The sequence below is a fragment of the Moschus berezovskii genome, chromosome 19, assembly GCF_049115385.1.
Source record: "Moschus berezovskii isolate FMDL1 chromosome 19, NW_MosBer_1.0, whole genome shotgun sequence".
Lineage (NCBI taxonomy): Eukaryota > Metazoa > Chordata > Mammalia > Artiodactyla > Moschidae > Moschus > Moschus berezovskii.
In genome coordinates, this window is record NC_142478.1 from 55150956 (window position 1) to 55176541 (window position 25586).

Sequence of the window (25586 nt, forward strand, 5' to 3'; positions counted from 1 at the left end):
ACAGGGGGATTACAGGTGACTGATTTCCATCTCCGTGTTTTCTATGTTATTCACAGTTTTCTAGAACGAGCTCACATTTCCTTCATAATCATGGGGAAGGGAGGACTTGTGGCTTTAAGACACACATTTCTGTCAATTATACCTCAACAAAAAATTAGAAATAAAAAAAGCTTTTAAGAAAATTAAAACTTTTAAAATTTTCCCTGGTGGTCCAGTGGTTAAGAATCTGCCTGCCAATACAGGGGAAGCGGGTTTGATCCCGGATCAGAAGATCCCAAGTGCCACAGGGCAACTAAGCCACAAGCACTGAAGCTCAAGACCTAGAGACCATGCTCTGCAACAAGGGAAGCCACCACAATGAGAAGCTCAGGCACAACTAGAGAGTAGACCCCACTTGCCACAGCTACAGAAAGCCCATGCAAAACAACAAAGATGCAGCACAGCGCAGCCAAATATAATCAAAAATACAGCAATAAATGTTTAAAAAGAAAATTAAAAATATACATATACACACACATCTCTGTCCATGTCTATCCATGTCTCTGTACTTCTTCACAGACATTTAATGCCCTTTAACATACTGGTATAAACTCAGTACCGAAGAGCTTAGAAATTGTATTTTTAAAAATTTTTATGTTTTGCATTAGAATGATACGTTCTCAATAAAGAAAAAACTCAAAGAATATGTAAATGCTACTTCAGAACAGTTTTAATCTTCAGCTTCCCATGGAGAGGTCTCAGAGGTCACAGGTGATGGATAATTAACATATTGCTATATTATAAGTGTATGGTTAATGAACAGCTTGACCAACTAGATTTTCCAACATGTGTGATTTACACAGGCTAAATCTTATAAAAATCATTTCACAGCCAAACTCCTTTATGTGTCAAAACTATTCCCTCGAATCTGCCTACAATATAGGAGACCTGAGTTCAATCCCTGGGTCAGGAAGATCCCCTGGAGAAGAACAGAGCAAACCACTCCAGTATTCTTGCCTGGAGAATCCCATGGACAGAGAAGCCTGGTGGATTACAGTACATGGGGTCGCAAAGAGTCAGACACAACTGAACAACAACATTACAGCCAAAATTCCTACGGTAAATCCAGGAAAGAACACATGAACACTTCTCTCAAAATTAAGAAGCCCAAGTTCCTTCTCTACCTTTGGTAGATCAATTCATCTTCATTTAGAGCAAAATAGTTATTTTTATGGTTGAAGTCTTAAAAAAAAATTAAAAATCACAGCTACTTAAAAAGGTAATTATGGCTCTTTCCTCTCTGTCTCCTCTGCTTCCCTTCCTGAATAATTCATTCCTGAAGACTTAGATGTGTGTTCAGGGATGGACCTGGAGAGGGTAAGGGAAGGGCAATTAAGGGCCCAGGGCAAAATCAGACCCCAAGCAAAGTGAGGAAACATGCCACAGGAGAGCCACCCGGGTAGGGTGAGCAGGGCACCCACACCAGGGGGCCACTCAGTCTAGGGGCTGGGGAACTTGAAGCTCCGTATGGAGAGAAGGGCAGGACAGCAGAGATAGATCAGTGGGCAGACTGGTCACATACAAGGGGACTGATCGAATAAGTATATTAACAATAATGGGAGTGGAGTTTCTCCCCATTGAAGAAAGGAGTTACAAATCTAGAAATGAACTCTACAGATGAACTCTACAAATCAGGATGAACCCTATGGTGGAGTAGAACTGGATGTAAAGTCACAGTTCTCACATACACACACAGGTACAGAAATAAGGTTGGGAGTGGGTGAGCCATCCGCAAGTGTGCACCCTCTGTCCACTGACAGGGCTGGAAACAGCATCACCTCATTCACAATGGGCACACCCAGAAACCACAGCGTGGCTTCTAATTACCATTCTCCACTAAAGAGAACTAAGCTCCTTACAGAAATGGCTAATTCCAGAGCTACATGAGGGAAATTACAAAATGAATCTGGATATACTGTTGTCAAGAAAGCAAAGAAGTATTCAAAAGATGATGCAAACATGCAAAAAGAATATAAAAGCCAGCTGAATAGGCTCCAGCTGGCCAAATCTAGAGAATTTGAATATCAAAATAAAAAAGTAACAGTATAACTCATTGAATAAAACAGGAAATAAATTAACAGATTGAAAATGTGATGAGGAACTGAGTACTTACAGAGTTTCAAAGCACTTCCTCAAAAACATGTATTAAATAAAAAGGAAAAGGAGTTACAAATTCACAGCAGAGATGACTAGGAGTCACTACCTTGATCAAGTGAACACCACCAATAATGGGACAAAGGAAGCGTGTGCCCCTGATGGGAAGCAGTGAGAAGGCAACATCACTTCCAGGACATTCTTGACAAAGACACATAACCTGAATTTCATCATGAGAAAACATCAGACAAACCCCAACAGGGGGGCATTCTACCCAAAACACTGGTCTATAATAATTTTTAAATGCCAAGACGATGAAGGTCAAGGTAAGACTAAGAAATTACCCCAGAATGAAGGAGACCAAAAAAATATGACAAGTGGGAAAGGAATTCCCTCGCAGTTCAGTGGTTAGGACTCTGCACTTGCACTGCTGAGGGCCCAGGGTTCAACCTCTGGATGGGGATCTGTTCAGTAAGATTCTGCAAGCCTTGCAGGGCAACCAAGAAAAAAGACATGACAAATAAATCCAAAATGTGATTCTTAACTAGATCCTTTGCTGTAAAAGACAGTACTGGGACAACTGCTGAAACCTAAACTGGATCTGAAGCTCAGAAAGTAGTGATGTATACACGCTAAAGCCCCTATTGTACTTCAGTAGAACAGGACAAAGTCCTTATTCTCAGAAACTTCCCCCAAACGTATCCAAGGATAGGAAGGGATCTGGTGAACAACTCACCCAAATGCTGCACTCTGGACTGTGCCTCCAGCTCTGGGGCAAGTCTGTCACTGCTGAAAGGAGATGGTGACATTTACTCACTGTTTCAGGGTCTTCCAGGGGCTCATCCAGCTCTGCATAGGTCACGATGGTGTACCCTTTGCAGACTCTCCACAACATTTTTTCAAATGCTTCAACTTTTCCTTGGTTAATTAGGCCAGATACAAATCTATGAGACAATAAAGGTTGTGGTCAAGTAAAAGCAATGAATATTATCAAACTGCAGTAAAAGGATGATGAAGACATTTATTTCTGCCAAAATGGGGACGATACCCTGAAAGCTCTCCAACTGAACAACATCTGAAATGCTGGATGAAACATTTTTGAAACATCTTCTTCAATGTAAAAATGAGCTCATAATTTAGAGAAATTCTTGGAATCTCAAAATAAAACAGGACCTCATAATTATGTCCTGACGTATGATATGGAGCCAGTATCTATACGTAACCAGTATCTCAAGGCCTTGAGTTTCAAGGTCAGCATGGCAGAGGAGCCCTGGGTCTATATCAGGTGAGGAGTTGGAACTAAAGCCCCACAATCCCCTCAAAGTTGGGACTCTCACCCCCCTCAACAAAGGACTACACCTTAAGTGAATAGATGAACTAGAAAAAAATCCATCTTGCAAAGGAGCCTACATGCAAACTTATTTATTTCCATTCAATTTTTGGGAGAAGGAGGAGAATATTCCTTGATGATTTACGACAGGTTAGAATGCACTCAGGTTTGTGGATGAAATTCATGTTATGTGCAGGGTAAGTAAGTAAACAAACAGAAAAAAAAAAAAAACAAACAACTCAAGAGAGAAATTAATGTAAAATGATTCCAAATAGGTGGAGTGCTCCCAGGTACCTGACATATGGAAAAATAAGTTTTTTCTGAAGGAATACAGCCTCACACTAATCACTGAATTCCCACAGATAAGGAGCAAAGGAACCGAAGTTCATAATAAAAAGAGATTACAAATCACATGAGGAAACAAGTTACCATTAGTTCGAGTAAACAGAGAGAATAAATAGTAGAGAAAGACCCTTAAAATATGATTAATAAATAACCCAACTCAGTTTAGCCCCTATGTCCCCACCAAACAAAACAGGGCTTGATGCTTCAATGACCAACTATTTGAAGCTTATGGAGTAATGATGAATGGCATAATTGTCCCTTCTTTCCAGTTCATGAAACCAAAAGAAGAAATTCCCATCATATTTACTTAAAAAGTCAATACAGCTGAGTGATTCAACTCAACAAATACCAAGTACAGTGTTTTCTTATACAAATATTCACTTTCTTTCATTCCACACAGGCTTGCAGATGGTGGCTGCTCATCTACTCTCATCTCCCACTGACAAAAAGGACAGTGTGAAGCTCGCCAGGCCAGTTGTCACCTACCCCAGTTTTGCTCCCAGCCTCTGCATACAGCTGTAGTCCAACAAAGACTCACTCTCCAAGGGAGGGAATTCTTCGTAAGTGGGTTCGAACTACAAAGAGACATGAAACCAAGCGTGTCTCACCGAAAGTGACACTTTAATTCCCAAGTCCTGTTTCCAAACAAGTTTGCAAGGCATCAGATCTACTCAGATCTGGGTGCCAAGGTAACTCAGACATGTGAGTCGGCTCTGATAAACAAAAAGGATAACCTCCCCATTCCTTATTTATAAACTACTTGATGACATTTACACATAATAGAAGTCTGGTTATAACGTATGTCATCGCCTTAACCTAACACAGAGTAACTGTATCAGAGGTCACACCTGCCACAGGAAGTGAAAGGAAGTCCAGAAGGAATATACTTTGCCCCTCTCTGACGCTCGGCTGAGAACAGTATTGCTGCATAGGCTGTTCTTTATTCCTATATAGATTTTCTTTTTTTTTTTTAACTTCCATTACTTTTAGGAATTTAAGAAGAAGGAAAGAATAAAACTGAAATTTTGGAGTTTGATTTCCACTGTTCAATTTTTTCTCATGATCATAAAGTCTTTTTTTCAATTTCAAACTAAAGCAGTTTACAAATAGGAAGTAGTTATGATTAAAACCGGGGCTTCCCAAGTGGCTCAGTGGTAAAGAATCCACCTGCCAAGCAGGAGACTCTGGTTCGACCCTTGGATCAGGAAGATCCCCTGGAGGAGGAAATGGTAATTCACTCCAGTATTCTTGCCTGGAAAATCCCATGGACAGAGAAGCCTGGCAGGCTACAGTTCATGGGGTCACAAAGAGTTGGACACAACTTAGCAAACTAAACAACGGCAAATGGTTAAAACCAACATGGAATCCAACTGAAAAATAAAGGAAAGATCAAAATGTATCTCTTTCATTTTTTAAAGATGTATCTCTTTTAAAAAACACAGTATCTCTATAGGAGCTGATAACAAAACCAGAAAACCTTATGGGAATGAGATTTTTATAAAAGAAACGCACTCCTGGGACTTCCTCAGTGGTCCAGTGGTTAAGACTCCCATGCAGGGGGCCTGGGTTCAATCCCTAGTCAGGGAACTAAAATCCTGCAAGCCGTGCAGCCAAAAGAAAGAGAAAGAAAGGCACTTCCTCGCAAGCACCATCAGTACCTCCACGTTGCGCTTGACAAAGGTCTTGGTCACTCGCAGCATGTGGGTGTACTCAATCAGCTCCAGCAGGTTCTTCCTCAGCTTCTCCTTGTTCTTAGTGACCTCTCTCAGCTCAACCTCCAGCTTCTGCAACTGCTCCTGCAATGCAATGACAGCTGGGTTACTTCCAAGTCTGGCTCTAATACTCTTTTCACAGCACCCCAGAACCAGGAGAGGCTTTAAAAAGCCAGAATGCATATGAGAGTTTGATAGGGATATGAAAACATGCACAGGTTTTCAAAGTTCATTATTTACTGTTTCATTAGTTAATTCAGGTACCTGTGATGGCAAGCACTTGGGTGCCATGATGACTCTGCGTGCTAATCTCAGGTCTTATTTCTTCTGGTTTCCCTTCACCTGCTCACATATTACCATAAACCAGAGTCTTCCTCTTCTAAGACTACATTTCCTTTTATTTGTAACACAAAAAACACTCTTTCCCAAACATACCTATTCCTAGTCTCTAGCCTGAGTTTCTATGCGGTTGCACTTATTCAATTAATTAGACATAAAAATACTTGAGAACAAATCTTTAACAATTATTTGTGTACCAAGCATCCTTACCAATACTTTAAGTATTAAAACAGTAGAAGCAGAAATCTGTAAAACAACCCACTGACTCAATGAAAACTTGTATTCAAACAAACCCTCTGACACACTACATTTATTACTTTGTGCTCTGCTTTATAGAAATGATAAATAGCTAGCAATCACCGTATTTGTAATTACATCATAACCAACACACCAAACAGGCCAAACCAGCTGACTGCTCTCATTGGACTGTATAGTTGTCTCCAGAGTCCATTCATATACCAACTGCTAAATGACTTCCTCCCAGTAAAACAGAGCAGTCGGCAATGGAATGGTACTGGTTATACAGTACTAATTGTTTTAGAAGGGCTGTAAAAGCTCAAGTTTATTTCTGAGTGTGATGAACACTCAGATGAGGAAACCAAAATCTCAACAGATAATTCATGGGGGTGGAGGGGGATGCTAATGAATGAATGACCCATGCTCTCACAGGGTATCCCCAACACTGAACTCCAAGAGAAGGAATCCTGCTGGCTGGCCATGGGGAACCACTTTCACATTAGCTTCTGATAATTGGAGGAGAAAGGGTCAGAGTGAATCAGGGGAGAATGTGAAGGGCACAGGCCTGAAGCCTCGATGACCTGCAGTAGCAGAAGCATGCTAAGGCCTGCAGAAGCCCAGAGGTTACATGACCAGATCTCATGATCTAATTCTTGTCAATCTCCGTTCAATACCACCTGTCTTATACTAAGAAAAAAAAAAACTGAATTCTAGTTAAAATGTATCACAGGTAATCTGTTACTGAGAGTTAATCATAATATGGTTCTTTGACTTTCATTCCACAGTCTTGAGAAGAAAGGCAGAAAAGCAATATAAAGTAAGTGAGTAAGCCCAATCTGAGGTTAGTGACTTAAAACCCTCCTTCAGAACCAAGTTACCTGCATTTCCAACACTTGTTTCAGAGGTGGTGCCGGAGGACTGGCCTCCCCCTCAGGGAGGGGAATATCAGCTCTATTGATTTCCTGTACCAAGTATGCTGTGGAAAAGTTCAACAAATTAGACTGAAAAACTTACTCCAGGACATTTCAGTGAGAACATTTCATGTCCCTACTTTTCCCAGGTTATCTAAAAACTGTCTAAAGGCACAAAAGTCTTGATTGTCCCAACTGACTGAAAGATGTCTTCTGTCACCTTGCTTCTGAAGATCTGTAAAATAATTCTGCCTAGAGAGATCAGCATAGAGTGAGAGTAACCTACATACATATTTTCTGAAATTTCCCGTCCTTCATTACTAACACTCTAGTTAAAGAACTTTGGAGTCACACTTGCCTCTGCCACCTGTAGATGAAGCAGAAAGTTAAGAACACACTTGGAAGTGCAGGAATAAGCCACCAGAGATTTCAGTGTGAACTCCCTGCAGATGCCATTAGGAGGAAATATACATTCATCAGGAAAAACACAACAACCTTTCTCGGCAAAAAGAGAAACCTCAAGGAAAAGAGCCCGGCTCTCCTGAGTCACCAGTTAGCTGTGATGCTTTGATTTAGGACGATTTACACTAGATTCGGAGAAGGCAATGGCAAGCCACTCCAGTACTCTTGCCTAGAAAATCCCATGGACGGAGGAGCCTGGTAGGCTGCAGTCCGTGGGGTCGCTAAGGGTCAGACACGACTGAGCGACTTCACTTTCACTTTTCACTTTCACACATTGGAGAAGGAAATGGCAGCCCACTCCAGTGTTCTTGCCTGGAGAATCCCAGGGACGGGGGAGCCTGGTGGGCTTCCGTCGATGGGGTCACACAGAGTCGGACACGACTGAAGTGACTTAGTAGCAGTAGCAGCAACACTAGATTCAGGAAACTAATACTCAAACAGCCAAAAATAACTTAAATTTTTTAGTTTACATGTTCAATTCCTTGAAGCATCCTTTTCCATAGGATAAAAGTCATCAGTTCAGTTCAGTTCAGTCGCTCAGTCGTGTCCGACCCTTTTTGACCCCATGAATCACAGCACCTGGTAAAAAAATCATTACCAGATACGATGTTTTGGAGAAGTCTGACTAGTTATTTTACTAGGAAGGAAGGAAGGGAGGAAAGGAAGGAAAGGAGAGAGAGAGGGAGAAAGAGAGGAAGGAAAACAGGCAGAATGTCTTACCAATAAGGAAGCAATGGGCTTAAGAGCTTTTTGGAAACGGATGTAAATTTTTTAACCTATTCTACCTAAATTCGGGCTTCCCCAGTAGCTCAGGTGGGAAAGAATCTGCCTGCATTGCAGGAGACCCCAGTTTGATTCTTGGGTGGAGAAGGTCTCCTGGAGAAGGGATAGGCTACCCATTCCAGTATTCTTGGGCTCCCCTGGTGGCTCAAACGGTAAAGAATCCGCCTGCAATGTGGGAGACATGGGTTCGATCCCTCGGCTGGGAAGATCCCCTGGAGGAGGGCATGGCAACCCACTCTAATATTCTTGCCTGGAAAATCCCCATGGACAGAGAAGCCTGGTGGGCTACAGTCCATGGGGTCAAAAAGAGAAGGACATGACTAAGCACAGAACAGCACGGCACATACCTAAATTTACTTGATGGTTCATTTTCTTTTTAAGTCTGGATTCTTTATGAAACAGTTTAAGCTACAGGAAGCCCTGGGCATGTCTAATGTCCTGTCAATTCTGCCCTGTCTTTGAAAACTCATTCCAAATATACAACCTGTCCAATGACTCATACACGTGGCAAAGAAGGAAGTGTGATACTGCCCTGTCTTTCATGATCCACACCAATGACTGGGATCTCAAACATGCAGAGGACTAGGCTGCTGATGCGGAGAAGGCAATGGCAGGCCACTCCAGGACTGTTGCCTGAAAAATCCCATGGACAGAGGAGCCTGGTAGGCTGCAGTCCACGGGGTCGATAAGAGTTGGACACGACTTCACTTTCACTTTTTACTCTCATGCATTGGAGAGAGAAAAATGGCAACCCACTCCAGTGTTCTTGCTTGGAGAATCCCAGGGACGGGGGAGCCTGGTTGGCTGCCGTCTCTGGGGTCACACAGAGTCGGACACAACTGAAGTGACTTAGCAGCAGCAGTAGCAGGCTGCTGATGACCCAAAGGTTTCTTTTGATCTTAAAAATCCCAGTTAAAAAATATAAAATCCACAATAATTAACTATTAGAAATCATTCCACAAGTCATCTTATCTCCCCTCCTCAACTCTCTCATCCTCAGGTTTTTCTGACAGTGACTTTGGAATTGCTCCCCCCTCTGTATTTCAATCAGAACTTCAAGGTTTGAACTGATAAAGACTATTTTATTTTAAAAGATGCTTGCTCCTTGGAAGAAAAGCTATGACAAACCCAGACAGCATATTACTTTGCCAACAAAGGTCCATCTAGTCAAGGCTATGGTTTTTCCAGTGGTCATGTATGGATGTGAGAGTTGGACCATAAAGAAGGCTGAGTGCCAAACAACCGATGCTTTTGAACTGTGGTGTTGGAGAAGACTCTTGAGAGTCTCTTGAACTGCAAGGAGATCCAACCAGTCAATCCTAAAGGAAATCAGCCTTGAATATTCATTGAAAGGACTGATGCTGAAGATGAAGCTCCAATACTTTGGCCACCTGATGTGAAGAACGGATTCATTAGAAAAGACCCTGATTGAAGGCAGGATGAGAAGGGGACAATAGAGGATGAGACGGTTGAATAGCATCACCAACTCAACGGACATGAGTTTGAGCAAGCTCCAGGAGATGGTGAAGGACAAGGAAGGCTAGAGTGCTGCAGTCCACGGAGTCACAAAGAGTGGGACATGACTGAACGACTGGACAACAATAGCATTTTATTTTCGGTTAAGATGTTAAAAGTTTTACAGATAAAGGAAGTAGCCTTGAGCTGCTGAGTTTTAACAGTTAACAGTCAGAGAACACTGAAGTATGCAAAGGAAATAATCCCTGAGAAAAAGGAAATTATTAACCAACCTATCTACCACTTCCTACCTCCCTTGTGCTCTGATCTAATTTTAAGTAATATATTAACATGTATATGTTGCTTCTAAGTTATAACAAACTACAAGGGATTGGCTAAATAACTCATAGTATAGTAATACCATAAAATACTATGCTGCCATTAAAAACAATGATGAGTCAATCTGTTTACTGACAGGAAAAGATATTAAAGCACCATTCAATGAGACACAAAGCTAATAACAAAATAACCTGATCATTATATATGTAAATCCTACTTTTATAGATGAACAGTAAAAGCTGTGGAACAATAATATAAACCTACATAACAGTGATTACATGAATGGTGAGAATACAGATGACTTCTTTTTTTCTTTTCTACTTGCCTAGATTTTCTAATTTTTCTAAAGTGAACAAGGCTTGCTTATATATTCAGTTATATAAAATAATTATTTAAGTTGTTTAAAAAAACTTACCCAATATTCGCTCCAGTTCTTCACATCGCTTCACCTCACCAACAAATTTTCTTTGGAAAGAACTTACATTCTGGTTGAGCTGAGAAGAAGGATGAAAAATTTGCTCTGAATTTTCTAAAATTTAAAAACAACTTCAATTTTATAAAGTACTACTGCCAAGGGTTTAAGGGAAAAGCATATCCTTGTATACTACTGAGTGGGAGTATAAACTGACACATCTTTTCTGGAAAGCAATTTGGCAACTGTTATTCAAAAAAGTCTGGGGACTTCCTTGGTGAACCAGTGGTTAAGAACCTACCTTCCAATGCAAGGGACACAGGTTCAGTCCCTGGCGGGGGACCTGTAAGCCCACTCACCACAACTAGAGAGTGCAGGCACCACAGTAAAGACCCAGCTCAGCCAAAAAATAAAATAAAAACATTAAAAAAAAACAGCCTGAAAAAGATCCTCTAGTCCAGAATGATCTCATGAAGAAATTCAACCTAAAAGAAAAAACTATGGATACAGACAAAAATGTATGAAGAGGATCAACTTCAAGGATAGAGAAAAAACTACTGACCCTGGAAAATTGGCTAAGAAAATCACAGTCTACATCCATACTGCGGAATACTAGCAGTAAAAAGAGGGGAAAAAAACAACAACTAATACATCAATATCAGGGAGGAGATACCCAGCAACATGATGTAAATGAAAGAAGACACAAAGGGCCACATATTGTGCGACTTCATTTCTATGAAATGTCCAGGAAAGGAAAACCTAGAGGCAGAAAGTAGATGAGTGACTGCCTGGGTCTTCGAGTGAGGAGGGGGATGACCTGTAAAGGAGCATAAGGGACCTTACTGGAATGATGTCATGTTCTCTAAAACTGGCTTGTGGCAATGGACACAGTACTCAGAAAATTTTCTAAAAACCAACAAATTGTACTTGTAGCAGGTGAACTTTATGATACCCATCAATAAAGTTGTATAAAACTTATGGGTTGGTAATATAATTGATTACATTTATTAAAAATGATGTTTTAAATGACTATGTATTTTATTATATTAAGAAATTATTATTAAAAATTTTAGGTATGATAATGGTATCTTTTTAGTGTCCTTACCTTTTAGAGGTACTTACTGAAATATTTATGAATGAAATAATATATCTGGGATTTGCTTCAAAATGATATTGTCTGATGGGAGTTTTCTTTTTTTTCTTTTTCTTTTTTGCACCATATGGCTTTCTGGGGTCCTGGCAGTAAAAGCACCAAGTCCTAACCACTGGACAACTAGGGAATTCCCGCCTTGGGTTTATATTATGGGTATATAGGAATTCACTGTTTTCATACACTCTTCCCTGTACTAAATATCTTATCATACAAAGTTTAAAACAACAAAAAATATTATAAAAGAATATTTAATAAAATGAGGAAATTAATCACAACTTGTGTGTGGGAAGGAGATTAAACATATTATCAGTGTGGGGCTTCCCAGCTGACACAGTGGTAAAGAATCCACCTGCCAACGCAGGAGACGCAGGTCTGATACCTGGGTCCCGAAGATCCCTTGGAGGAGAAAATGGCAACCCACTCCAGTAGTCTTCCTTGGGAAATCCCACGGACAGAGGAGCCTGGCAGGCTACAATCCATGGGGTAACGAAGAGTCAGACACGACTGAGCATGCACGCATGCACACACTATTAGTGTGGCTCCAATTATATAAAAATATCTATGCATGTACATTTAAAAATATTATTAGAAAAATGATGTTTGGCCAATGTTAACCAAAATGGTAAAGTGTTTATTTCTAGCTAATGGGATCATGGAAGTTATTATCTTAGCTTTTCCAAATTTCCCACAATGGACATACATTATCATCACAACTTTTTAAATTACAGTAATTATTTACATTGGAAGGCACGCAGGGCAAGAATTTTACGTTTCCTCTATGCAGCGTTATATGGGGTGGAAAGTGAAAGATGCTCAGTTGTGTCCAACTCTTTGCCACCCCATAGACTATACAGTCTGTGGAATTCTGCAGGCCAGAATACTAGAGTGGGTAGCCTTTCCCTTATCCAGGGGATCTTTCAAACCCTGAGATCAAACCCAGGTCTCCCACACTGCAGGCAGATTCTTCACCAGCTGAGCCACAAGGGAAGCCCATATGGCATGGGGCACTCTCAAAAAGGAGAATTAGAAACAGCATGGCATGAAGCTGTTTGAACAACCTGAGAATATCTACCCTAAAGCCTCTTCAGTTTTCCAAACTTCTATAAAGAACTAACCAGAAGAAAGACAAAAATTCTAATCTCACTTCTGTTTGTCACATTTGCACTCATTTCTGGAAGTCACACTAATCCAAACTAGTCACCACTTTCAAGTTCCTAGTGATTCAGATACCCTCTGCCTGGTTAGAACTGAGAATGAGCAGAGGAAGCCGCCCATCAAAAGCTGTCTATAAATGACATGGCTTCTCAGTTTTGATGTCTTTTTCTTCAATATCAAACACTAGTGAACTCAAATCGGACACCAGGGTTCCTAAGAGGCAAATTTCTGTGGCAACAAAGCACACGTGACTGGACATGACATCCGCCATTGCCGGCTTACACAGCATGGTAACTGGTTTTTTCTATTGTGTGGTTTTTTGTGTGAAGTTTAGCTTCTATTTTCTTTTTAGATGGTAACAGCACCTTAATTCCAGGCTAATGCTATGAAGTACATTTTAACAGATTCATTTTAAGACTAATAATTAACCTAGAAAAACCAGCAGGGGCTGCCTGGTGCTGTTTTCATCAGTATCCACATCTGCGATCCTAACGGACAAAAGGTAAACACTGCCCTCAGACTCTAGACGCTGAGAAAAGTGGGACAGCCTTGCCCTTCGCTGAGTCCTACTGGTGAGTTGAATCACCTTTCTTTTCCAGGTCTTCTCTTTGGCTATCACTGCAGAAACTCTGGTCCTGTCTCTCCTCCCTTAGAAGGATCGCTAAAAGAAAAGGGGGAAACGCTCCCACCTGCACAAGCCAGAAAAGACTGGCGTCAGTGATCCCATCCAGTGAGCATAAAGTCAGTAAGAAACTCCAGAAGAGAACAGAAAGAGTCAGTTATGATGGAGCTCTCTGCTCTAGCTGCTTGACAGTCATCCTGAAGACAGACACACATACACCCCTGAGCTCTGAACACTGAGCATCACACAATGTGAGCATTTCCACTCTATTTCACTTCTGAAAAAGATGAACAGCACTTTCTTTTTCTTTCCCTGATTTTCAGTTTAGAAGAATCTCAAGCGTCCTCTACTACCTAACGTAATGGCATTCAACAAAACTTGAATCTTCACAGTTAATTAGAGCATTTGTTCAAACCTCTAAGACTTCAGCTGGACTGAAGTCTCTTGGCCTGAGGACTAACAGGATGGAAGAAATCTATTATAAAGAAGGGAGCCTGTTTCTCAAACAACTCTTTCCTGAATCTCTCCGGGGCTCCTTATTCACAGTTCAGCACAGCCCCTGCCAGGAAAGTGGGCATCATGTGCTGAAACCCAAGTGGCTCCAAGAACCAGGACAAGCTGGACCCTCTCTGCAGTCTCACCTGTCATTCAGGAGTTTCTCTCTGACCCTGCAACTGCCTTGGGGGACCAACCCAAGGATTGCTGATATCAAATATTGGGTAGAAGAGTTCCCTCTTGAAACTAAAGCGCCCTCAGAAAGATGAAGGGAAACCAAGGCAATGAAAGGTAGGTCCCAAGAAATAAAAGTGTTCACTCAAGTGACTTCGCGCTCAATCAGCCAGGTCGTGCTTCATAATCTCCTTTTCACACTGTTTTTTCCTGCATGGCACTTATTACAGCTCATAATCAGAGTGTGTTTGTTAACTCCTCCCAGATTGCGAGCAAAAAAAACACAGGGACTTTGTCCATCCTGCTCACCCCTGATTCTCCAGTACCAAACTCAGCAAGCACTTGATACAAGCTTGTTCATTCATTTAACAAATGCCTATTAATGCCCACAAAGCCAAGGGCTGTACTTAGGAATCAGGAATGAACAAGACTCTTACAGGGGTTGACAGTCCATGGTGGAGCCAAACAAAAAACAAATAGATATATAAAACAAGTGTTTACTACTACTTGTTGGGGGGACAGCTCCCTTTCAACAAATTCTGACTCTACTCCTATTCCATACGCGGTAGTGCTATGTATCAATACATCACCAGGTAACAGTGAACGACAAAAAATCCCGCCGTCAGGGAGCTTACAACAAGTTCATTCCTAATTCAGGCTCCTGGCTCTTCCTGTTCCCTCCACCTGGGTCCGTGTCCCCCAGAACTTACCAGGACTGGCTCACTCCTCACTCAGGTCTCAGCCCAAGAACACCTCCTCAGAGAGGTTTCCCTGACCGCCCCTACCGGGGGCACCATCTCACCATCCCCTTTTATTGTCAGTACAGCAAACGTATTCCTGTTTACGTATCATTACTTAATATTCCTCCCCTCCTCCCCGTCCCTGTAAGTTCCAAAAGGGCTTCAAGAGGCCTTAACAGATTTGTTCTCCCGCTTAATTAGCCCAGTGCCTGCCTCCGAAGCATCAGATGGCACGACCTGAGCTGCTGAAGACAAGCGTTCCTAACTAACCCAGGCAGGGCGGCCGCGGACCAGATATCCGGCTACCCTGGGCTCGGGCCCCGCTCTGCGGAAGCTCTGGCTGGAAAGTGGACCTCAGCTTCCCCGTCTGGGAAATGGGCGCCCCTGCCCAGGTGCCCGCGGGGAAGGACGCCCGAGCGAAAGGTGCAATGAGGGAGCTTGGCGGGGAGCGACAGCCCGCATCTCCCGGGCGACACTCACGTCTCGGAACTCGACCAGGCCCTTCTCGCCCAGGACGCTGAGGCACTCGTAGGCCGTGCCAGACTGCAGGAAGAGCTGCGCCAGGCACATGGTCTCGCTCCGGAATAGGGACCCCATGGCGGACAGGCCCGCGCCCCCCCCGCGGGACCCGACGGGCGCCGGCGGCTCCGGGCTGCGCGGGCCCGCACGGTCAGCCGGGGTGACCCGGGGATCGAGCTTCTCCTGCGGCCTGGCCGCGGCTCCGAACCATGGGGCTCCGGGCTTCAGCAGCTGTCCCCAGCCGGGCCACCGCGGCCGCCGCTCCGCCGCCTCCAACACCGCCCTCGAGGCCCCGCCCCCTCGGCTACAGCCGGTTCCGGTTCCGCCCCCACGCGCGCGCGCGCCCGCCCCCCACCGACCGACCAATGGCGCGGGGAGTTGCGGCCGACGGCGGCTGCGGGGCCAACTGGCGCTCACCCCGCGTCAATGCGGGGGATTCAGGAACTCAGCCCCAGCCTGACCAGAAGCTGCCCCTCTCTCTGCCGTTCACAGCTTTATAGGAGGAGTTTTATTGATATTACGTGCCAGAAAGTTCACCCGACTAGAGTATTACAATTTTGTGATTTTTAGTAAAGTTACAGAGTTCAGTGTCGGGATCAATTTGAGAACGTTTCCATCAACCCCATAAAGATTTCTCCTGCTCAGCTGCAGTCAGTCCCCTTCTCATCCACTAGCTCCCGACAGGCACTAAACAACCTTTTCTCCATAGATCTGTCTGTCAGAACTTTTTTTTTTTTTAAGAACATAAAAGGTACTTTATTAGAACTGATATAGTAATAATGATTATTCAAATGGCTAGTCTGGTTGAATCAAATTCCAATCCTAAGTTTCCAGTGTGTTTGTAAATTAATTATATCTTGGTTCTTTCTATAAAGACTATGGAGAAATTTTTAACAAAAAGCATATACAACAGAAGTATAAGGCGTAAAAATAAGCCAGAAAGTTGGTGCAACAACTCTACAAAATGTGTCCCTGAGCTTCCAAGTCAGGACAGAACGATCAGCTACATTTTTCTTATTACTAGAAAGGAACAAGTATACCAATTTCTTCAGAGGAAACAAGGTTTTTTTCATTAACACTCAGTTCTGAAAGATTTCTCATATGGGACTTGGGCAACTTCCTACCATTTTAAGTACAGGAGCCCCTGATGAAAGCCAAGGGCATATAAAGACACAACTTAAATTCAACAATACCTAAAAGAATCATACACCATGATCAAGCGGGATTTATTCCAGGGTTGCAAGGATGGTTCAGTGTTCACAAATCAGCCAACGTGACACACCACAGTAACAAAATGGAGGATAAAAATCGTAAGATTGTTTCAACACACGAAGAAGAAGCATCCGAACAAAATCCAACATCCTTTACGACAAAAATGCTCAGCAAAGGGAGTATAGACGGACCACCTCAAAATAATAAAAGCCATGAATGTCAAGCCCTCAGCTAACATACTCAACAGTGAAAAGCTGAAAGCTTTTCCTTTAAGATCAGAGCACAACAAGTATGCCTACTCTGACCACTTTATTCAACATAGTACGGGAAATCCTAGCCAGAGCAATCAGGGAAGAAAAAGAAATAAAAGCTCTTTAAATTGCAAAGGAAGAAGTAAAACTACCACTGACATATTATATATAGAAAACCCTAAAGACTCTATCAGAAAGCTGTTAGAACTAATAACAAATTCAGAAAACTTGTTAGAACTAATAACAAATTTTGCATTTTGCAAAATACAAAATCAATACACAAAATTCTGTTGCATTTCTATACACGAATAATGAAAGAAAAATTAAGACAACATTCTCATTTCCAGCTGCCTCAAAGAGAGTAAAATACCTATGAATAAATTTAAACGTTAGTGTAACTTTTGACTTTGGGAAGTGTGTATCAGTTTCTCAGAGCTTAAACATTTTCGAGTGAGCTAAGATAGTGAATCTGTCCTGCCTTGTACTTTAGTATGCATAGAACTTAAAACTATCATACAGACTATCGGAACAGCAAGGCCATGATACATAAGTCACATTACCAATATGATGAATGCGCTTCTTGATGACCTCACATTCTATTGGCCATCTTGGAGCCTGCAGCAGCACGCTGCCAGAGAAAAAAGCGAAGATATCTTGGAGTTCTCTAAGATGCGGGTTTACTTCGCCAATGTCATCATAAAGAAGCTGTCTGCTCTTGACAAACGGTGAACTCAGCATAAGAGAATCTTTATAGTAGCCATAGTACTGGAGGTGATAGTACATAAAGTCTTCATAGGGATCAGGAAGAGTCTCCTGCTTTAGCTCTGTTTCCAATCCTGGGAACATGTTACTTCTGCATGGTATGCTGAAGACCCGTCAGTGACACCCGCATCCAGCAACAGCCCCTGCCCAATTTCCAAAAGGCTGTCAGGACATTTCTTATCAACGGAATTACACCCCATGTGGTGTTTTTCTCTGGGGTCCTGGCCCCTGTGTGGACAAAGCAGAGTCTGGTGCCAGACTGCTCTTGCTAGGATCCTGCACACAGCAGCTACAGAGATCCCTGACAAGACGAAAATAGGATGTGAGCTTACTTAAAATCTTCTGACTTCTCCCACTTCGTTCCAAATAAAGTTCAAACTGCTTACCAGGGCCACCGGGTCTAACCTCTGCCTTCCCCAAGCCCTGGTCTCCACACCACCCACCTGCCTTCTTTTTCCAGGTTGGTGCACTTGAACTTGCTGACTCTTCCCTTCTCTCTGCCTAGAACACCCTTCTCCAGGACCTTCTCAAGATTAGCTCCTACAAGTCTCAGCTCAAATGTCACTGCTTCTAAGAAGCTGGTCCTGACCACCAGCAGAAGTGTCCCTACCACCCCACCCTAGGCAGTCCTGTTTTATTTTCTCCATTATCTTGTCTATGTTTATTGCCAGTTTTCCTCCAGTAGAATGTAAAACTTCCTGGACAAAAAAAAAAAAAAAAATCACCTGCCATTTCAGTAAGCAAAGGATGTCACAGCCATTAAGCCATTAGCCACTGCAGCCACCCCCAAGGGTTCATCCTGAGGGGATTCAGAAAGGAGAAAAATAAGTTACCGGTCCTAAACAGTTAAGATGCATATCTAAAGAATAATTTCCACGAGCCAAGACTCTTCCACCTTCCCACGCATGGAAAAGTGTTGCAGAGAAGAACCAATTCTGACTCCATGTTTCAACTGTTTCTTTGACTTGCTTTTCATTGCTGTTGTTATTATAATCATACAAAACGGCCTGCCTCGAGGACCCTGCCACTCTGCCTGTTAAACTAAAGTGCCTTTGTTCAGCTCAAAGAGAGACTCTGACCCTGCACACCTGTGAACGGCTGTGAGGAAAAAAAGAGATTAACACATCCCTTCCTGAGGCTGGCCGTTCCCTGACAAGTACTGCAAGCTTGATGGCCTTTTTTACTTTACTTCCTCATTGCTTTTCCTTCTCTATTCTGCCTTTTGAGTTTAGTTCCTTGTGGCTCTCTCTCTGGTCTATAAAAGAACCTGGCATCCAGACCTGGACAAAGTGGTTATTTTGAGACATTAGTGTGCCATCTTCTCCATCAGCCAGCTTTCCAAAAATTCATATTCCTTGCCTCAACACCTTGTCTCCAATTCACTGGCCTGTCATGAGGCAAGCAGAGCAAGCTTGGACTTGTCAACAAAAGCACTAAAAATCATTAACTTGTGATGGCTGTTCTTTGTAATTACAGTAATCTTTTGATGTTCAACTACATGGTTTTTTTCCTTCAACAAAAACTCTTGTATATCCTGGCTTCTCCCTTACCTTTTTCAGTTTCACAGCAATCTGAGAGGCTACCTTCCTGAGTTATAGCCCTCAGCAAGATCCCCAAACAAAATGTAACTCTCAACTTTCAGAGTTAGGTTGAAGATGTTTTGTTTTGTTTCAGTCAATTCTACTAGACAAGGGACATTGCCTTGGTATCTCCAGGGTTCAGGGCAGTAGTATAAATAAATACTTCCCAAATGCATATATGAACGTATAAACTCTATATAGTAAGGTCTTCCCTGTAGATCAAATTGTAAAGAATCTGCCTACAATGCAGGAGACCTGGGTTTGCTCTGACCCTAATCCCCTTCTACTGTCAAAGTTTTCCCCTTCTCAAGTGCAAAATCACCCTAACAAAGCCCACAAAATCAGCCTAAATTCCCTGTCATTTGGAAATTTTACATTAACTTCACAGAGCTAGTTATGCTAACTGCCAGGGAAAGACTGAATCACTGCAAAGAACCAATCAGTTGGGTATTTCCTTTGCTTTAATAAAAGACAATTTTCAATTCCTAGGGGGTGTAATCACCTCAACCCACAGAGATCCACATCCAAGAAAGAGTTCAGTAGAGTGGGGAGAAATTCAGTGTTTCCATGATGTTGCAGACTTTTTAAAAAGTATTCACAACCTAAAAGTGGAGAGTTATGTTTTACTTGGTGGGAATTTTTAGGACTTCAAGCCCAGGAGACAATGTGATCCTGAGAGAACAGTTCTGAGGAGCAGGGGGAGGAGTCAGGTTATAAAGAAGTTTGCAACAAGGGGAAGGTAGTCTGAACATCAAAAGATTATTGTTAATTAAGAAAAAAACAGATATCTGAAGTTAAGGAATTTAGTGATTTTTTATGTATGGCAAGATGCAAGAGTCTGGGCTCACTGAAACTATTCCTTTCATAGGCATCTCACCTATCTGGGGCCAGTATCCTGTTTTCACATCCTGAGCTTCCTTTCCTTGGTCTCACCACAGGGAGTGGCTACAGTCTTGGGTGTTAGATAGCAGGTATCCTCCTTCTTCGTGAATTCCCTTAGGGCTCAACAGCTCACACCAAAGGGCTGCAATCGCTATTAACTGTGACATCTTTATTTACTGATATGGCAGGAAACACTCTATTTCACATCATATTCTGAGATTCCTCAGGGCTCCACCATAGGGAGTGGCTACAATCTTGACGGCTTCTAGGTGGCAGGTATTCTTTCCTTCCTGAGTTCCCTTGGGGCTCACCAGCTCACCAGTCATGGTAGCTACAATCACTGATCACTGTGACATCCTTAGTTTACTGATATGGCACAAAATATTCCATTTCTCATTGTATTACAAAACAGTAGTTTGTAGTGCATGGATTTGATCCCTGGTTGAGGAAATAGAACCCCACAAGCCACATGGTGTAGAAAAAAAAAAAAAAGATGCAACAACATGTACATAGCACCAGGATGTCAAGAGATGCTCAGAACTCAGAGAGAAAAGAGAATTGCTTTAGAAAATTCCATTTACCCATGGTGCACAAAGTCCATCTGAAACAATGACCAACTTTATCTAGACCACCAAGAAACCTCACTGGAGGTGGCAATGTGGCCACGCTGTGGTTGGAGACAGCCGCTCTGCCCCCGTCCCCATGCTGCATCATGCTGTCTGTCCCTTTGTAAGAGGCCCCAGGAGGAATTTCTCTCAAGACTCAACTAGGAAAAACTGTACTTCATTGAAAGCCAGATTATTTTCTAATCAGTGGTCCCCATGATTCCTACAGCTAATCATATTTTGGATTTTTTGCAAACTGAAGACTATATTAGGGACCTACCTTTACTAAATGCAAGGTCACTGGCATATTTTTTCATGGGCTTGTGTTCACTCCTGGTTTTGTTTTACTTACCTCCTACGTTAGGTCCTTTCCCCTGACCCCTACATCTTGCCTTATGCATTTTTTTGGATTTTCGTATTATTCACACTTTTTAAGACTTCAGAAATGGAATATTTCCTGCCATATCAAAGATCTCCTGGAGAAGGATATCACAGTCATCAACAATTGCAGCCCTCCAATGTGAGATGGTGAGCCCTAAGGGAATTCAGGAAGGCGTAGAACACCTGCGATCTAGCAGTCATCAGACTACAGCCACTCCCTACAGTAAGCCCTGAGGAAAACAACCTCAGGATGTGCATGCATGCTCAGTCACGTCGAACTCTTTTCAGCACAGTGGATTGCAAACCATAGCCCACCAGGCTCCTCTATCCATGAAACTTTCCAGGCAAGAATACTGGAGTGGTTTGCCATTTCCTACTTCAGGGGATCTTCCCAACCCAGGGATGAAACCATGTCTCCTGTGTCTCCTGCATCAGCAGGTAGATTCTTTACCACTGAGTCACCTGGGAAGTCTAAAAACACAGGAGAGTGGCTCTATATAGCTGAAGTATATAGAAATGAAAGGAATGATTTCATTCATTCATACATTTGAAAGGAATGATTTCAGTGGGCCCAGACTCCTGCAACTTCCCATACACAGAAAAGTGCAAAATCCCTTAACTTGGGATATCTGGTTTTAATAACAGTAATCTTTTGATGTTCAAACTACTTGCCCTTTGTTGCAAAACTTCTATATAACTTGACTCCTCTCCTCACCTCCTCAGAGCAGTTCTCTCAGAATCATTTGAGACGGTGTTTCCTGGGCTTGAAGTCCTAAAAATTCCCACCAAATAAAACATAACTCTCAAGTTTGAGGCTGTGAATATTTTTTAAGTCAACAGACTTTAAGGCATTTCTAATCCTTTCTTTGGAATAGTGGAAACTTATCATTTCAACAGAAGTATATAAAAAATTCAAAGACTGACTATGATAGGAATAACATTTGCACCAAAACTCCTATAATTTTCATAATCTGTGACGAAATAAAGTTCCTCATTAAACTTATTGACACAGTTGACCCTCTCAGGCATTTTGCTCACTCTGGTGCATTGGTGAGAACACCCACTCTGAACTGCTTTGAACGTTTGGATAGCTACATATGTGAATTTAATTTGTGGAGCACTTAATACAATTTTCTATAAAAATAAAACATTTCATTTATTAAGATTTTACAGAAAGGCACACAAGAGGACAACAAATCCCTGACGTAGAAGCTGATGATCTGTAAGAAGTCAGACGGTAGTTGAATTCTAAGCTTTGTGTATTCTGATCCAGGGGTTACTGAGGAATACAGCTAATATGATGAAGGATACCAGTAGTAAGCTCTTGGCCACACACTGAAAGTAAGGCTCTCCTGCAAGACAATGAATCAAACTAAGCAACATTTTTTTTGTCATTATCATCATCATTATTTTATTTTTTTTAAACTTTTTATTTTGTATTGCGGTACAGCCTATTAATAATGTGATAGTTTCAGGTGAACAGCAAAGGGACTCAGCCATACATATACATGTATATATACATGTATACATGTATCCATTCTCCCCTAAACTCCCCTCCCATCCAGGCTGCCACATGACACTGAGCAGAGTTCTCTGTGCTGTACAGTAGGACCTTGCTGGTTATGCATTTTAAATACAGCGGTGTAAGCAATGTTTTTTTGGTCTTGGGGGCATTCTTGGCTGAGCCATACAGCCTATGGGATCTTAGTTCCCTGATCAGGGATCCAGAGATCAAAGCCATGCCCTCTACAGTGAATGCACAGAGTCTTAACCACTGGACCACCAGGGAATATCCAGGATTGTTGTTATTTCTTAACTTTTTGGAGGTAGAAATAAGCCAAAACATAAATAGTGATCATTTCTAAATGGCAACATCAGGACATGTTTTCTTTTTAAAACTTTGCTATATGTTTTAACTTTCCCGTGACATTTATACTTTTTTCAAAAAGTTTTTTAATTGATGTAACATAATGATAATCATTTCAGAAAAGGGCTTCACCTACCTCGATAATATTGGGTCAGTGGATACAGAAGTTGTGGCCAACAAACCTCATTTCTGTTACAGTCGTACTCTGTAAAATTGATCTGGAATCTAGAAAACATTTTAGAAGGTTACAGTAGCTATAACAAAACATGCTTTTGATGAGCTGCATCAAAACCTGATTAAAGGGCTTCCCTGGTGGCTCCAGTGGTAAAGAATCCATCTGTCAATGCAGGAGACGTGGGTTCAGTTCCTAATCAGGGAAAATCCCATGTGCCATGGAGCAACTAAGCCCGTGTGCCACAACTACTGAGCCTGTGCTCTAGAGCCCAAGAACTGCAGCTACTGAGCCCACATGCCTAGAGCCTGTGTTCTGTTAACAAGAGAAGTCACTCCAATGAGAAGCCCACAAACTCAAACTGAAGAGTAGACCCTACTCTCTGCAACTAGAAAAAGTCCTCGGGAGCAGAAGTGAAGAACCAGCACAACCAAAAATAAATAAATAAAATTATTTTTAAAAACTCATTAAAAACTTGATTAAAGAAGTAAAGCTTTCGATTGTTTTTTACTTATTCAGCAGCACTACGTGGCATGTGGGATCTTACTCCCCCAACCAGGGATCAAACTCATGCCCCCTGCAGTGGAAGCAAGGAGTCTCAACCACTGGATCACCAGGGAAGTCCCTAAACTTCTTAGTTTTGAACATATATTTTTCTGCTTCCTGATCATGTCACTGAGGTCAGCAAGTAGATTACCTTGTAAGTGGACGGGGTAACTGTGCGGGTATCTTAATAAACTGGACCGATGCGCTGATGGGGAAGAGGTCAGCCTTGTCCTCACAAGTCAGTCCACACTGGAACTGCCAGGTCACGGAAGAGAGCCTGGGAGGGAAAGGTCACGCAGGCAACAAAGTCCCCACTCACTTCTGGTCTGCTAAGAACACCGGGTAACTGACACAACAACGACGTGAGCTGGGAGTCTCCTACACACGATTCACGTTTTACTGGTGCTACCTTTCGCCCTGTGTAGGATGCAAATCTTCAAATGCACACACAAGCTGAGACAGTTGTATAATGAACCCTTGCGGACCTATCACAGGCTGCAACAACTACCAGCATTTTGCCAGTTCCGCTTCCTCTCTTTCTCCCCCCGTCATCTCATTTCATACTGGTGCTTTTAAAGTTCATTTGTTTTATCACTTGTTTGTCTCAAACAATAGTGTAATAGTAAAAACAGCAGCAGTAGCTAAGGATTTTTGAGGGCTTTCTGTGTTGCTGCCTTTTTGCCTATCCCAGCAGCCCTGTGCCTTTCTTCTAGTAATTGTGCCCCAATTTTCCCCAGAGGGAACTAACCCTTTCCCACTCTCAGTTGAGCAGACCAGAGAGGACTCACCTGAACCTAGGAATGTGCCCATCACCTACACCCGGTCAATCAGATCTGTCTACTCTCCTGCCCATAGTGATGGGTTCAGAATGGAGCACATGACTGAAACTGAACCAACGAAAGTCTTCCTAGACCATTTTTGAGAAAGATGGGGAAAGGAGGCACCCTTTTTCCACTGGACTTGCTAAACTGATATAAGCCTGAAGTTGCTGGTGTTCTTTGCCACCTCTTGAGGAAACTTCCCTGAGAATGCACACTTAGCCTCGATGCCATCATACCTAGTCTCAACGCCAAGTATCTCCTGCTGAGTCATGCCTTCCACGGCGCCAGCATCCGAGAAGAGGATGCGGATGTTCAGCTGCGCGGGAACATCCAGGCAGATGCCGCGCACGTTGCTGTCAGGTGGGCCTGCGCCTGCATCAAGGGCATCTGCACCTGGAGAGATGTTAAGTTGTGCATTTTGGAAAGAAGGATTTAGTTGCAGTTTTCCTGCAGTACTGTAATGTAACCCCGCAAATTGGAAATATTATTAGGCAGGAATCAGAGGATTGAGTCTTTAATCTCTAACAGGCTCTAGGTATATGCCTCTCATTGCTTCCCTGGTGGTTCAAACGGTAACGCGTCTGCCTGCAATGCGGGAGACCTGGGTTTGATTCCTGGGTTGGGAAGACTCCCTGGAGAAGGAAATGGCAACCCACTCCAGCACTCTTGCCTGGAAAATCCCATGGATGGAGGACCCTGGTAGGCTACAGTCCATGGGGTCGCAAAGAGTCAGACATGACTGAGCAACTTCACTTTCACTTTTCGTGTTCAGAATGTCTCCGTGGGCTTCCCTGGGGGCTCAGTGGTAAAGAATCTGCCTGCCAACGCAGAAGATGCATGTTCAATCCCAGATCCAGGAAGATCCCACATACTACGGAGCAACTGAGCCCATGGGCCACAACTACTGAGCCTGTGCTCTAGAGCCCGGGAGCTGCATCTACTAAGCCCACGCGCCACAGCTACTGCAGCCTGAGCACCCTGGAGCCCGTGCTCCACAACAAGGGAGGCCACCGCAATGAGAACACCTGGCATAGTCAAATAAATAATGCTTTTTTTAAAATAAAGACTTAAAGAAAAGTGTCCCTTTGTATGTTAACTCAGTCATTGGAACTTTAAAATCTCTGATTCACCTAATAAAACTATAAATCATGATTCAGTTCCCAAGCTCCTCACTGACATCCACCCAGAGTT

The 25586-nt window shown here is 42.6% G+C and overlaps 2 protein-coding genes across 3 annotated transcripts in view; both read right to left on the reverse strand.

The window, feature by feature from the left end:
• Positions 1-15607, reverse strand: part of ATP6V0A2 (ATPase H+ transporting V0 subunit a2) — a 41204-nt gene extending 25597 nt beyond the window's left edge. Inside the window, exons 1-6 of the mRNA XM_055404671.2 lie at positions 15278-15607; positions 10462-10540; positions 6975-7072; positions 5467-5604; positions 4295-4383; positions 2951-3077 (exon numbers count right to left, since the gene is read on the reverse strand). Coding sequence (XP_055260646.1) covers positions 2951-3077; positions 4295-4383; positions 5467-5604; positions 6975-7072; positions 10462-10540; positions 15278-15394 — 648 coding nt within the window. The 5' untranslated portion in view covers positions 15395-15607. The remainder of the gene's footprint in view (positions 1-2950; positions 3078-4294; positions 4384-5466; positions 5605-6974; positions 7073-10461; positions 10541-15277) is intronic.
• A 6512-nt stretch (positions 15608-22119) lies between these two features.
• TCTN2 (tectonic family member 2) overlaps positions 22120-25586 on the reverse strand; it is a 28492-nt gene continuing 25025 nt past the window's right edge. For both annotated transcript variants that reach the window (XM_055405376.2, XM_055405375.2), the window contains 4 exons: positions 24632-24788; positions 23726-23851; positions 22993-23081; positions 22120-22341 (listed from right to left, as the gene is read on the reverse strand). In XM_055405376.2, the coding sequence (XP_055261351.2) occupies positions 22238-22341; positions 22993-23081; positions 23726-23851; positions 24632-24788 (476 nt within the window). In that variant the 3' untranslated portion in view covers positions 22120-22237. The remainder of the gene's footprint in view (positions 22342-22992; positions 23082-23725; positions 23852-24631; positions 24789-25586) is intronic.